At 42.9% G+C, this 15,524-nt stretch overlaps 1 protein-coding gene across 2 annotated transcripts in view; it reads left to right on the forward strand.

The window, feature by feature from the left end:
* Positions 1-15,524, forward strand: part of ASZ1 (ankyrin repeat, SAM and basic leucine zipper domain containing 1) — a 146,023-nt gene that overhangs the window by 103,704 nt on the left and 26,795 nt on the right. For both annotated transcript variants that reach the window (XM_033959758.1, XM_033959759.1), the window contains 3 exons: positions 1,596-1,671; positions 5,038-5,094; positions 13,201-13,310. In XM_033959758.1, coding sequence (XP_033815649.1) covers positions 1,596-1,671; positions 5,038-5,094; positions 13,201-13,310 — 243 coding nt within the window. The remainder of the gene's footprint in view (positions 1-1,595; positions 1,672-5,037; positions 5,095-13,200; positions 13,311-15,524) is intronic.

Genomic DNA, 15,524 nt, shown 5'->3' on the forward strand with positions numbered 1-15,524 from the left:
AACATTTAGGAGGAGTGGTGATTCTGAGGTCTGTGGCAAATCGGCGAACATGACTGTGTTAATTGTGTAATGAAAATGAGTCAATGAGAAGAGTTTATCTTAGAGTAATTTTTGCTTGATTGTCCTTTATCAATAGCATAAATTACAAGATGTTGCAGAAAGAAAGACAAAAATATGTGGAAAAGCTATTCAGAGAATAGGTAAGCTCTGGAATGCATTGCCAAGAGGATGTAATAAGAGCAGTTAATGTAGCTGATTTTAAAAAAGATATTGGACAAGTTACTAGAGGAAAAGCCTACAGTCTGAGTTTGAGACATACATGGGAGAAGCCACTGCTTGCTGGATCCATGGCATGGAATGCTGCTACTATTTGGGTTTTTGCCAGGTACTTGTGACTTGGATTGGCCTTCATGAAGACAAGATGCTGGGCTAGATGGACCATTGGTCTGACCCAATAAGGCTATTCTTATGTTCTTATGTACTTCAGGGGTCTGTCCTTGAGCCAGCTTTATTTAACATCTTGTGAGTGATATTACAGAAGGACTGTCTGGCAAAGTTTGTCTGTTTGCAGATGATACCAAGCTCTATAATAGGGTAGACACTTCGGGGTGTGTGGATAACATTAGGCGGAGATCTGTCGAAGCTTGAAAAATGGTCTGGTAATTGTTAAATAAGATGTAATTGTAAAAAAATGCAGGGTCACGCACTTGGACTTCAAAAATCCTGGAGAATGGTAAAGGAGATGAAGAATGTCTGTGCATGGAAGAAGAGCAGAACTTGGGGGTGACTGTGTCTGATGATCTCAGGGAAGCAAAACAGGTAGAAAAAGTGACTGTCAAAGCCAGGAAGATGCTTGGATGTATAAGGAGAGGAATGGACAGTAGGAAAAGAGGCATGATAATGCTGTTGTGTAAGTCTCTGATAAGGCCCTATTTAGAATACTGTATGCAGTTTTGGAGACTACACCTTCAAAAAGATATAAATTGGATGGGGTCTGTCCAGAGGTCTGCTACAATATTGGTTAGTGGTCTTTGTCATAAATTATATGGGAACAGCCATAGAGAACTTAATAGGTATACTCTGGAAGAAACATGGGAGAGAGGGGATATGATAGAGGCGTTTAAATAGCTCCATGGCATTAATGCACAGGAGGTGAGTCTCTTTCAAATGAAGGAAAACTCTAGAAGCAGAGGGCAATGGATGACATGCAGAGGTGATTTACTTTAAAGAAGTATTTTCTTATATTACTCTTCAGCCTGAGTAGTAGATGCATGCAGTAGTCTCCCAGTGGAGATGAAGACTATTTGAAATCAAGATATTGTGGTAGTGGCATTTGGGATCTCTTAGGGAGAGGAGGAGATAGTGGATGCTGTGGATAGGCAGACTGGATGGGCTATTTGGCCTTTATCTACTTTTATGTTTCTATGTTCTTAAGTAACACAGTATGCCCATATGATATTTAATCAGAGCAATATTGTTATTGAAATTATTTTACTACAGTTATTGCTCTTATCTAGGTATTGTACTGAAAAATAAGTTGGACCTCCATATATTAAATTTTCAACTACTAACAGTTTTATTTTTTAATTATATAGTTCCTATATAAATTTTGGAGGCCTGGAGGTTTTTTTACATGGACTTGAACTGAAACATTTAACAGACTTATTGAAGGTAAGATTTGTGTTTTTATTTTATTTTATTCTTTGTTATTCATGTGTTCTCCCATTAAGGCAAATATATGTTGCTTCTTTTTTAAACTTTGTTTTCTTACAAGCTGAAGGTGCATCTAACTTAGGATTTCAAGATCAAATTTTACAATTATGCGGATGACATAACTATCGTCCAAATCTCATCCTTATCACCTGAAGCTCTACAGTTGATAACAATGATCATTCGGATAGTAGAATCATGGACAAGAGAATTTAAATTGAAGCTTAACACAGAAAAGAACTGTGTTTTTGTAGCAGTGCCTTTAGAGAAAATAAAAGAAAACACACTAAAGCTGAATGGGCTATTTCTCCTGTTGTTAAAATCTTGGTATCTATTTAGATTGAAATCTTTCTTTCAATGCCCTGGTCAATTTCTCCTGTTGTTAAAATCTTGGAATCTATTTAGATTGAAATCTTTCTTTCAACGCCCTGGTCAAAAAAAAATATTTTATGCTGTGGAAATGTTGCACTATCAAACCCTATTTTTTAATTTTCTGCTTTCAGACTTCTTGTGCAGTCTTTGGACTATTGTAATATTATCTATTTAGCATCCCCTAAGAAGAATATTAATAGATTGCAACTTATTCAGAATATGGCAGTCCAATTGATTTTCAATCTGGAAAAAAACTGATCACGTAACGAAATACTTCAGATATTGCACTGTCTTCCAATTTAAGCAAGGGATGATTAACAAGACTAAGAATGTTATAATGCCCTTGTATCACTCCATGGTGCGACCTCATCTGGAGTATTGTGTTCAATTCTGGTCTCATCCCATCTCAAAAAAGCTATAGTGGCACTAGAAAAGGTTCAAAGAAGAGCCACCAAGATGATAAAGGGGATGAAACTCTTCTCTTATGAGGAAAGACTGAAAAGGTTAAGGCTCTTCAGCTTGGAAAAGAGACAGCTGCAGAGAGATATGTTTGAAGTCTACAAAATCCTGAGTGGAGTAGAACAGGTACAAGTGGATTGATTTTTCACTCCGTCAAAAATGACAAAGACCAGGGGATACTTGATGAAGTTACAGGAAAATACTTTTAAACCCAATAGGAGGAAATTTTTTTTCACTCAGAAAATAATTGGAATGCATTGCTAGAGGTCTTAAGAAAGGTGTGGGCAATTTCCTGGAGGAAAAGTTCATAGTCTGTTATTGAGAAAGACATGGAGGAAGCCACTGCTTGTCCTGTAACGGTAGCATGGAATATTGCTACTCCTTGGGTTTTGGCCAGGTACTAGTGACCTGGATTGGCCATCGTGAGAAAAAGCTACTGGGCTTGATGGACCATTGGTCTGACCTAATAAGACTATTCTTATGTTCTTATGATTCTTCTTAAAATGGGTTGAATTTGTTATAAGACATTATATGGATTGATACCTACTTACCTTGTGGATCATTTTAACTTTATGGATAGAAAACCAACCTTGCGCAAACTTCATCTATTTTCATTTCCAATAGTAAAGGACTGTATTTATGAGTTCAAGCATTTTTTTTCAATATAACATTAGCTTACCAAGCCAGCCTCTGAGGCAAGAATTTTAGCAACTTGATATCTAATTTCTGTTCATATCAAACTTTTAGAAGAATGCTCAAAACTCATCTCTTTGCCAAATTTTATAATATTTTATTGGGGGGGAGGTTATTAAAATAAGTGCCAGATTGGGCCTGGGGGGAGAGCTTATAGGGCCAGAAACAGAGGACAGAGAGAGAGAGATGGTGGGCAATGGCCTGAATGGAGAGAAGTTGGATCTGGGGTGGTTTGGAAGAAGAGGGAAAGAGATACTTGAAGGGAGAAATGTTGGCAAGAGAAAGTAAGAAATGGTGGACCTGGGGAAGGGAGGCTTGCAGAGAAAGAGAGAGAGAGATGGGATGGGGGCAGTTGGGAAGAGAAAGGGAGAGAAGTTGGATCTAGGGATGGGAGGGAGGGAGGGAGAAATGTTATGCCTATGGATGGAAGGTAGAGGATGGAAGGCAGAGAGATGCAGCATCTCTCTTTTTTTTTCTCCATTTCATTGTTCAGCATCAAGGGGGGAGAGAAGAAGAAAAACAGAAAAGAGAGGGAGCAAAATGTTGGACCATGGAGATAGGGGAGGAGAGATGGAACCATGGGAGGGCAGGATGGAAGAGAGCTGGGATAAGATGATGCTAGGGGATGGAAAGAAAAGGACAGGGAATTATAGCCTGACCAGTGGAGAGAGCAGGGGTGGCCACACTTTTTGGGCTTGCGAGCTACTTTTATAATGACCAAGTCAAAATGATCTACCAACAATAAAATTTAAAAAAACAAACAAACCACAAAGCACACTGAAAGGCAGAGAAAATGTTAATTATCATTCATATTCCGGGTTTTTTTTCAAAGAGGTCAAGGCAGATGACTCTATGCAATGTCACCTCAGTAACAACCATACAAAAATAGACAGATGTACCCCCTCCCTTTTTACTAAACTGCGATAGCAGTTTTTAGTGCAGGGAGCTGCGCTGAATGCCACGCGCTGCTCTTGACGTTCATAGGCTCCCTGCGTTAAAAACTACTATTGCAGTTTAGTAAAAGGGAGCCATAGTGCAAAATATAAACAGCAGATATAAATTCTCAAAACAGACACATTTGATCACTAAATTGAAAATAAAATCATTTTTCCTACCTTTGTTGTCTGATGATTTCATGAGTCTCTGGTTGCACTTTCTTCTTCTGACTGTGCATCCAATATTTCTTCCTTTCTTTCAGCCTCCTGTATGCTGCCTCTCCTCCAGACCTCATTCTCTCCCCCAACTCTTTCTTTCTCCCTGCCCCCTTCTTTCTTTCTGTCTATCTCACTGCCTCCCTTTCTTTCTCTCTCTCTCTCCATGCCCCCTTTCTTTCTGTCTCCCTGTTCCCCCTTTCTTTCTGTTTCCCTTCTTTCTTTGTAACCCTGCCCCCCTTCTTTCTGTCTTCCTGCCTGCCCCCTTTCTTTCTTTCTCCCTGCCCTCCCCCAAGCCACTAGGTTTGCCGCCACCGCCATCGGGGAACAGGTCCCCAAGCCACCGCCACCCCAAGCTCTCCCTGCAGAAGCGTCACGCTGACCATCATTCCGCTCTCCGACGTCAATTCTGATGTTGGAGAGGAAGTTCCGGGCCAGCCAGGCATTGATAGGCTGGGCCAGAACTTCCCCTCCGAAGTCAGAATTAACGTTGGGTAGAGGAATGCTGTTCAGTCCGACGCTTCTGCAGGGAGAGCTTGGGGTGGCGGTGGGGACGTCGGGGAGAGGAAGGCTGATCGGCCCGGGGAAGCCAAAAGGTTGGACACCCCTGATCTAGATTAATATGTGACAAAGAAATCTTTGTTTTTTGCAGACCAATGAAATAACTTTACAACATCTGTTAACAATGGGACAAGATGAACTTCAGAAGGTGAGTTTAGATGTTTATAATTTTTTTCTGAGCTCATTTTTCCTGCAGTGTATGTATCAAAATAAGGCTGTGATAGGACAAGGAACGATATTGGAGTTCAAGAATGGTTTGGACAATTTTCTGAAGGAAAAGGGGATAGAAGGGTATACTATACATGTCCTGGACCTGGTGGGCCTCGCGTGAGTGGACTGCTAGGCATGATGGACCTCTGGTCGGACCCAGCAGAGGCACTTCTTATGTTCTTATGTACCTAAGAGCCTAAATTTGACTTCCAGAACCTCCCTCCCACATTCTCCTATGTCATTGGTACCTACATGTACCAGGACAGCTGGCTCCTCCCCAGCACTATCTAAAATCCTATCTATGTGATGCATGAGGTCTGCCACTTTCGCAACAGGCAGGCAAGTGACCAGGTGATCCTCACGCCCACTGCCACCCAGCTATCTACATGCCTATTAATCGAATCACCAACTACAACCGCTGTCCTAACTTTTCCCTCCTAGGCAGAAGCCCCTGGAGACACATCCTCAGTGCGAGAGGATATTGCATCCCCTGGTGGGCAGGTCCTAACTACAGGATTATTTCCTACTTCACCAGGGTGATGCTCTCCTTTTAGGAGACCTCTCTTCTCCAAGGCAGCACAGGGGCTGCAAGACTGGAGGTGGGACTTCTCTACAACATCCCTGTAGGTCTCCTCTATGTACTTCTCTGTCTTCCTTTGCTTCTCCAAGTCTGCTACTCTAGTCTCAAGGAGCTAGGAGCTCTTTGCACAAGCACACACATATAACTTCTCGCCAACCGGGAGAAAGTCATACATGTGACACTCGATGCAAAAGACTGGATAGCAACCCTCTTGCTGATGGACTATTTTGTGCAGCTTGTTATTGAGCTAATTAATTAACCTTATTAAGCTACAAGGAATATATTAGACTAGTATAGAGAGCCTTAGGATTTTATTAAAAGTTTGTTCTTAAGATTTAAACTGTCTTTAGAAGGGAACCTGCAGCTAACAGGTAGATCTTGCGATGACCTGCTCAGCCAGCTTGCTGGAGCTGTGGACCTCAGGGGTTTTGTTTGCTCACTCCTTGACTTGCTCAGGAGTGCAGCACAGGCTATACGGGCACAAATTGTGTTTCTTCAAAGCACACATGGTATCGGCTGCATTTTCTTTCCCCTCTTCACGGCATTTGGATTCTGGTCCCGGGGATTGAGGCTAAATCCAGCCTGATTGGCAGCTGAAAAGTCAGAGGCAGCTTTCCTGGTATCGGAGGTCCTCTCCTTATTCCAGGTACCCTGAAAGGAGCTGTGTCAGACTGCAGCATATCTTCCCAGTGTCTGGTCTGTGAGTAGGGCTGTCAATCTGTTTAGTAACCTGCACCACCAGTGAATCCATCTTAGTTGATGTAAATAATTGCTAAAATTCTGAAGCTGGGGGGAAAAATATTTTGTCATTGCCCTCGCCCCCATTAAAGGACTTTATGGCATGTCCCAGTGCTCTGTTATCATCCTTGTAATCTCTGGATGAGAAGGAAAGCACGTGGACTGGGACTTGGTACTACATAACAACGAAAACTGAGCAGCCAATACCTGCAGGGACTCTAGATCCAACTCCCGAAAATAAACTGTAATAACTTCAGTTAAATAAGATGTTTTGAAAAGTCTTCTTGCCGTTGGATCCTCTCCCTGGTGTAGGGCTCCCACTGATTCCTGGCTCTCTGCCTCAAACTGGAAAACAGAATCCTCCAAAGAGAATGTTTTCTTGGAGAGCAATGGCATAGTGTCTGACCTCAAATCATCCCAGTCCTTTTCTGACTGGACATCTGGTTCCTGCAGCTCCACAGAATGTGAAGGGACTCTGCCCTGAGGAGGTAACCCTAATCTAATCTAAACCTTAGGTTTGTATACCGCATCATCTCTACATTCGTAAAGCTCGACACGGTTAACAAGAGTTAGGGTAGAAAGGAACTCCAGTGGAGGGAAGAGGCAAAATGAAGAGAAAATTTAGAAGACTAGAATAACCAGAGAGGGAGGAGGAGTTACATTTTTGAGAATAACCAGGTTTTCAGGTGTTTACGGAAGAGTTGGAGGGAGCTCAAATTCCTAAGAGGGGAGGTAAGGTTGTTCCAGAGCTGAGTGATTCTGAAAGGGAGGGAAGAACCTAGTTTTCCTACAAGTGAAACGCCTTTTAGAGAGGGAAAGGAAAGTTTCAGTTTTTGGGTGGATCTGGCAGAATTGGGGTTAGAGGAGTTCCAAGAAAGAGGAATGAAGGGAGGGAGAATACCGTGTACGATCTTGAAAGTGAGGCAGGCACATTTGAAGTGGACTCTGGAGATAATCGGAAGCCAGTGGAGCTTGGATAAAAGCGGTGAGACGTGGTCGAATTTGCTTTTTGCGAAGATAAGCTTAGCAGCGGTATTCTGAATCCGCTGGAGTCTTTGAAGGTTTTTCTTTGTTAGTCTAAGGTAGATAGAGTTGCAGTAGTTCAGTCTGGAAAGGATGGTGGATTGGACAAGGACGGCAAAGTGTTTTTGATGGAAACAGGATCTCACTTTTCTCAGCATGTGAAGGCTGAAGAAACATTTTTTTACTAGGGAGTTGAAGGAAAATGTAGAGTCAATGATGACTCCCAGAACTTTACTAGAATATTCAAGATGCAGAGTGGGGCCAGAGGACAGTGGGATGGAGGTGGGCAGTTGGTCCAATTTTGGGCCGAGCCAGAGAAGTTTTGTTTTAGATTCGTTCAGTTTCATCTGCACAGTGTGGGCCCAGGATTGAAGGTTCGATAGGATATGTTCGCCGAAAGGTTGGTGAGGTTCCGGTCGGTCTCAAGGAGGACAAAGATATCGTCTGCGTAAGTGTAGAGTGTTTCAAGGGGGGAGAGATGGAGGAGTTTAAGGGAGGACATATAAATGTTGAAGAGGATAGGAGAGAGAGGTGAGCCTTGCGGGACTCCACAGATCGGGTTCCAGGGGGAGGAAGAAGTGCCCTTCATGTTGACTATGTAGGAGCGGGAGCGTAAGAACTTCGAGAACCAGTCAAGGACTGTGGAGTTTATGCCTATCTCGGTGAGTTGGTAAATTAGAATATCATGATGGACGACATCAAAAGCTGCAGAGAGGTCGAATTGAAGAAGGACGGCGAACTTGTTGCGAGAATGGAGATATTGAACTTTTGAGATTAAGGAGGTCAGAAGGGATTCGGTGCTGAAATTGGGATTCGGTGCTGAAATTGGGACGGAAGCCGTATTGGTAGGGTTGAAGAATGGTGAATTTCTCAAGGTAGAAAGATAGTTGAGTGAATATGATGGATTCTAGCATCTTGGTAAGAAGGGGAATGTTAGCTATTGGACGGTAACTGGATGGTGTAAAGGGGTCAAGCTCAGGTTTTTTCAGTAGTGGGGTTAAGGAAATATGGCCCATTTCTGGGGAGAAGAGACCCTCTCTGTGCACCTCCCTGCTGACACACTGTAGGTGTTCATTTATATTTTTGGTAGGCTGCATACATCAGGGTCACAAAATTGGGATCAAAGACCTGACCTGGAACCTCTGCCTATCTGAACTTTGCCTTCTCTCAGGGTCAGGCACTTCCACACAGCAGTGCTTTGCTAGACATGCATAGTCACTGGGGCTCTGAGTGTTTTGAGACCCAGCTCTCGCACTCTCTGCAACTCATGAACCACAGAGGGACTAGAGGAGGCTAACCCACAGTTCCTGACCCCTCTCATACACTCCACAGCACACAAACAGTCCTCAGGTGCCCATCCTGCGCAAACATTGCATGATATAGGGGTAAAACTACGTTGAGTCTATTACAATCGATTGAAATGAAAATTGAGGTGTTTTGGAGGCAGATAGACTTTTAAAATAAAATCGGGAAATTCAAGATGGCCAATTCGACAGCGTTATAGAGCTTAAAAAAAAAAGGCCCATGGGAGCAAAACTAAAAGTTTAAAAGCACTGAAATTAGGATTTTAGAGGTGGGGGAACCCTCAGAATGACCCCAGAAAAAAATAGATATGGCTTTAACCTGGATAATATCTTTTCAGGTAGATAGGGATGGTATGCTGAACCAAAGGGACTTGCTCCCCTGAAGACAGAGCAAATCTAGTACTCTTCTTGGATGTCCCCTCCTCTGTTTTTCCTCACCCTACAGGACAAACTCCGCCTCTCTCGCAGAACATTACTGTTCACATTTCCTTCTCTCAAAGGATGCAAATTCAAAAGATTCCTCAATAGGACACTCTCCTTTCAAGCAGGGATATGGAACAACACCTTAAATGACCTTATCCTAAATGCACCAACATACCATTCATTCAGAAAATCACTAAAAACCCACTTATTCGACAAATTTATCTGATCCTTCCATTCCGCTCATCTCTTACCTCTTCTAAAACACTCCTTCTTCCTACCCTACCACCCCGTTCACTCAACTGTCTTCCACACCTTCCCAAAACTAACTTATGTAACCTTGCTGTCCTTACAGCATCTCTTGAACTGAAAAGGTATGACGGGATATAAATAAAGCTATTATTATTAGGGAGAGATATGGCCAGTAGGTAAAAGGAGGTATTGATGCCCCTGTATAAGACTGATGAGATATCATTTAGAATATTGTATACAATTCTGGAGGTCGCACCTTCAAAAAGATATAAAAAGGATGGAGTCAGTCCAGTGGAAGGCTACTAAAATGGTGCAGGGTCTTCTTCATAAGGCGTATGGGGACAGGATTTTTGGTCGCAGTCACTTTGGCTAGTAGGGTGTCTGAGCTGCAGACATTATTCTTCACATCGCCTTTTCTCAGATTCACGGAAGCAGGAATGTCTTTGTGCACCATGCCTTCCTTTCTGCCTAAGGTGGTTTTGGCATTCCATGTTAATCAGGAAAGAGGTTATCTGCTTTTCAGCACACAAGTGAAAGGAAGCAGGACAAGATTTTGCAATTGCTAGATGTGCGGAGAATGCTTTTCTGTTATCTGAGGTGACTAATGATTATCTAACTCTAATCGTTGGAGAAGACCAGTCTCTAAGGCTTCTATCTCATGATGGATGCACATGGTGATCTCCTCGGTGTACATTGGCTGTGGTAAATGACTCCAGTCACCTTGAAATTTCACTCTTCCAGAAGTGTGGCTTCTTGGGCATAGTCCAGGGCAGTGCCGCCTGATGAAATTTGCAGGGCGGCCACTTGGTCCACTCTTCATGCCTGTCATAAGTCATGGTCTTTCCAGTCAGTCTGGTCACTTGCTGCCTACCGAAGAGTATAGGCCAAGTCCTCATGGTTGGTCATTCTGGTGACTTTCTGAGAATGTAGGCCAAGTCTTCACGGTTGCTCTGATCATTCTGATCCCACCGATCAATCTTGTCATTCACTGCCTACCTGACAGTGTAGACCGAGTATCCTAGTCCCTCTTAGACTCTCTGGTCAATTTGGTCACTACCAGTCGCTACCGAATACTCTGTTCACTCTGGGATCATCAGGATAGGTTGACTTACTGAGGGTTAGGCAAAAAGTCAGCATTCATCCTCTCAAGAGTCATCGGAGACCCTCTAAAGGGTCAGGGTGAGGCCCCCCTTAATCGTCCTTTATTTTTTTTATTTTTTTTTACCTGAACAGTCCTTCATCCAACTGGGTGCAAGTCATTTTCCCGTATTCCTCCCATCCAAGAGTCCTTTTATCCACTAGGTTACAGTTCTTTCTGTGCACCAAAATTAATATGCAAATGAGTCCCATACTAAGAATCTTGGTCAGAGCCAGGTTGACTTCTAATGCTGTGGTCTGTCCAGTCCTTTAGTGGTGGATAACAGAACATACATCCCGTTACAATACCTTTACAAAGTTTTACAGAGTGGATGTCGGCACAATTAGTCGTGGCCTTTGGGTCCTCGTTGCTTGTTGCAGGGTCATCTGTTCCACTCTGGTACATCCCATCCGTAAGGAATCATATGCTGTTTGCATAGGAAGGAAGGATTGATTAGGTTCTTAACTCGATAATCCTCTTTCCTGTAGAATAGCATACAATTCCTTACGCCTCTAACTGTTAGAGATGAATACAGCCTGTGTTGAATAATAGTCTGGATTGGATTTCCAGTGACTTGGCTCATGGCAGCCAGAACAGAAGAGAAGTATTGTAAGGCAGTAGGTTAGAGTGCCACTGCTTGCTGCATGCCTTTTTTGCAGAGCTTTACAAGTATTAGTGCTAGTTGCACACAGGTAGGTGATGAGTTGGTTCTACCTTTAGTTTTGAAATTGCACTGTTTAGTTAATATTTTTTGTTCCTGTTGCAGAGCAAGGTTAAAGTTATTGCAGAATCCCCCAAACTCCTCCTTAATATCATTTCTTCTCTTATGGGTTATCACTTGCTTTGGTACAGACTGAAGAGAGAAGGTGCTGCCCATAGAGACAAGGAGGCGGAGCTGAGAAAAATGATTAATGCCTTCTGCAATCCAAGTGTGAGGTGTTTGCACTATATAAATGAAGTGTTATGTTACTAAGTGGAAAAAAACTTGGGGGGAGCTTCCACATGTATAATGGTTTCTTGGTAGCATCCCCAGTCCTCAGGGATAAGCAATGGTTTCACCTGAAGCACAAAAGCTTTCATAGTAAATAAGTGGCTTTATGGCTAAGTAACATTAATTAATGTTCTTTGTTTTTTCCATTTTTGTTTTGAATTATATGCCACCTTTTATTTTCCTCATATGATCATTGCTTTTGTTTTAACTTTCCTTATTTTGCATTGTAATGTTTGTTAGCCCAAAACTCGTATTAAACATTATGGTGTTAAAACATCATTTTTGTATACCATGTTAAAATAAATCACCTTGCATAGGTAAAATTGCTATGATTTTAAAAGTAAAAACTTTGCTTAAGAACATAAAAATTGCTGTACTGGGTCAGACTGAATGTCTGTCTAGCCTACCATTTAGTTTCTAATAGTGGTAAACCTAGGTCACAAATGCCTGACAGGATCCCAAAAGTAGTCAGATTCCAAACTGCCTACCCTCAGGAATAAGCAGTAGTTGCCCAAGAGGAGCAAAAGCGGCACACACATAATCCTATGTTCTTATGTGCTCATACACAGTTAAGCCAAATTTAGAAAATCACTTTAATTTTTTTCAAATATCATTCATGGCAAATTTTAAAATACATTTTTATGGTTCAAGTATTAGTTCTTGCTCTAAGTTTACACTATAAAGTAGGTACCTGAGGTAATAGAAGAGAACGTGACTTGACCAAAGGACAGAAGACATGTCAGTTAGGAGAAATGGCATTTGAACTCTGTTCGGGGCTGACCCTGACACTAAACTGACTTGGTGTCTGACTAGGGTGGCTACATTTGGTGGGCAGTGATGGCACAGCAGTACAAGAGTCTCTCATTTCCCTTTCCATCCCTTTTCCCTGCTGCCTTTGCTATTGAGTACTTTTGGAGCTGCCAGGAAAGATAGGGCAACACCTACACAGGACCATTAGTAGAGGCTTATGCTCAAGCACTACTGCGCCCCAACTGCCAAATGATAGAAAATGCATTGGGGGAGGTTGGGACTTGGCTGTGCTTGAATACGAGCTTCTACTGGAAGGTCCAGCACTAGTGCTGAGCACTTTTGGAGTGACCATGGAGAGGTAGAATGATAGCGGTGGAAACTGGAAAGAGGAGGGAGATGCTGGACATAGAACAATGGCAGGGAAGAGGAGATGATACTTGATTGAGAGGGTGGGGAGAGGAGGGGGACAAGTTACTGGCTCCCTTGGGGGTCAGTTGGTGGTGAGGCTCTTGACCTGCTTCTTGGGTGTGGAGGAGATGTGTAGCTGGTTTGCTTAAGGCATCGTATATTCTTGGGCTACCCTGACCTTGGTTTGCAGTACATTGATCTTACCGTTAGACCTTGCCTTCTCCCTTTTACAGTTAAAATACACGATGTTTCTACACAGGGGGGGGTGGATGCATTAGGTTTCTGCTTAAAGGTTAGAACAAAGATCCAGTTCATTTGAAGTAAATTAATACACAGATGAACTTTGTTAGCCAAAACAGATAATGCAAGATACTCAAATGAATATGTGCTAAAAAGTTTAAATATTGGTCTTGGTTTTTTTTGTTTTTTTAAAAATTTAGATTGGTATAAAAAGTAAAGATCAAAAGAAAATTCTAGATGCTGCTAAAGAGATGCAAGTGGAAGAGGAAACATTTGAGAAATTATCTGAATTGGTATATTCAGAAACCAGGTAAAAGTTAAAATTTATATTTAAATATGTAAAGCTTTTGTGCTTTTTAAAAACTCACATAATATACTGCATCCACAAAAGTAGGGTCAGTGCAAGGATATTAAGTTCACTAGGTGAACATTCATTATTGCAAGGTCCTCTCTCCAAGCTATAAATCTAGCATGCATAATTATATTTTCACAGGTGAATTTGAGTGCTTGTGAGATATAGATTCTGGAATCATTTCAGCAACACAAACTCTTCCTAACCAGGTACTTTGGAAATGGCATGAACCCAATCAACAATACACTGCAAACCTATAAAGCAAACCTGTCATTCTTGTACAATCCCACTTTATTCCGTGTCCAGTGGGTTATTTTCTTCCACCTGCCAGGATCTGTAGGAAGCCTCAAAACTTCAGAAGCTTTTACCCCCTGCCTCTCATACCTCATCACTGAGCATGCTCCTGTGTACAGTATTCTTTTATTCAGTCCAGGCTGTAGGAGCTTATCTTTTCTGCTCGTGTTTTATTTTGTGATCTTTCAGTATTTTTTGTTCGTGGATTTTGCCTTCGTGCTGTGGAGATTCCCTGTGGGGACATCCTTGACTGCGGGAGAGGGAGATTACAGACTGTTGGAGAATGTCTGCTTCTGGGGGTTCACTGCTAAGCTCCCTGAACAACCTGCACATTAGATCAGGATTCCAGGTCCATTCCTTTGGGAGCTAGCTCACCCTAGGTTCATCCTCTAGTTGGGTGGAGCGCAGGCTGAGAGGAACCAGACTGCATTCCTACGCAACGCATTTGTGTGACATGTCAACAGGTGGTGGAGGTCTCCAGCCGTGGTGGTCAGACCAGTGGGGCAGTCAGAAGACTTGATATCCAGATTTCCAGTTCACTGAGGCAAAGGATCTCCCTGTAAACTGTGTTTGGCTCTGCCTGCAATTTCTGGCATTCAGCATAGTGAGTAAAAGTTGCAGTGTTTCCCAGTTAGCACATGGTTATGTGAGAGCAAGCTAACATCTTGAATCAGAGATTTTGAGGAGGTCTTTTCAAAGGGTTTTTTAGGTGGTTTCCCTGCATGCCCTATACCCCACCCCCTAAAATCTCTGTTTTTGAGGGTTTTCTTTGGTTTTCCCAGGCTATGTTTAGTCAAAACACGGCCTTGGTGGCCATTTTGGATTTTTCCAGATTTGATTTTAAAGTTATATTTCACACTTGCCAGCTTCATTTTTGAAAGAAAAAAACATAGATAACCCCCCCAGGGCAGGATGGGATGGATTCATGCCTCATTTGTGGTGGACTGTTGGTTGCGCAGCTGTGTTCCACATGTGCTGCGGCCCACGAGGAGGGCAGGAGTTCCTCGAATGCAGTGCCTTCAACCTCCAAGTGTCCTGAGTCCTGTAGAATTGGCGTCAGGAGGCCCTGAAGGTGTTTCGGTGAAATGCAAGTGCGGCTCCGGTGATAAATCTCATAAATCTTCCAAGCATTTCAAATCTGAGGCACAGAAATTTGCTTCCGCCGTGGAGGATGGTTTTCCCCCAGAATTTGTGAATATGCTTTATCAGTTAAAAAGTCTCTGTCTGTTTCCCTTCCACCGGCCTCTGTGCTAGTCACAGGGACCCCTGCACCAAGGGACCTGGGTCTTTCTTCTTGCCTTCCTGTGGGTTGGGGGTACCTGGGAGTGAGTTGGCTGTGCCCTCAGTTGCACCAGACACTCATTCCATTCCTCTGCTTTCACAGGGTAGCACTGCTTTCACAGGGCAGCATTGCGGCGGATCTCCAGGATCCAGAATCTAGCGGATCTCCAGGATCGAGACCCATCTGAAGCCCGTGATTTGGTGTGCAGATTCTTTAAATCCGCGCACCTTATGGGTTTAATCTCTGCAGGAATTGAAGCTGTAGTCTGAACAGCTGGTCATTACTGAATGTTCCTTCATGAGTGACCAGAGGCCACAATCTGCCTTCTTTTCCTGATCATCCTGACATTGTTCAGATTCTTACAGATATCTGGGACACTCCAGAGGGTCCGTGGAAATGTGCTTGGACCATGATGTGGCTTTATCCCATGGCGGATGGATATAACAAGCGCTTTGTTTCCCCAAAGGTAGATTCTTCAGTGGTGCACCAAGCGCACATCTCTCCCCAGCGATGGGGGGTGGTTGTGAAGGATATCCAGAATCGACACATGGATTTCATCCTTAAGCATCTGTTTGATTAGGCCATGGCTGGTGTTA

This window comes from Geotrypetes seraphini, chromosome 9 (genome assembly GCF_902459505.1).
Source record: "Geotrypetes seraphini chromosome 9, aGeoSer1.1, whole genome shotgun sequence".
Classification (NCBI taxonomy): Eukaryota; Metazoa; Chordata; class Amphibia; order Gymnophiona; family Dermophiidae; genus Geotrypetes; species Geotrypetes seraphini.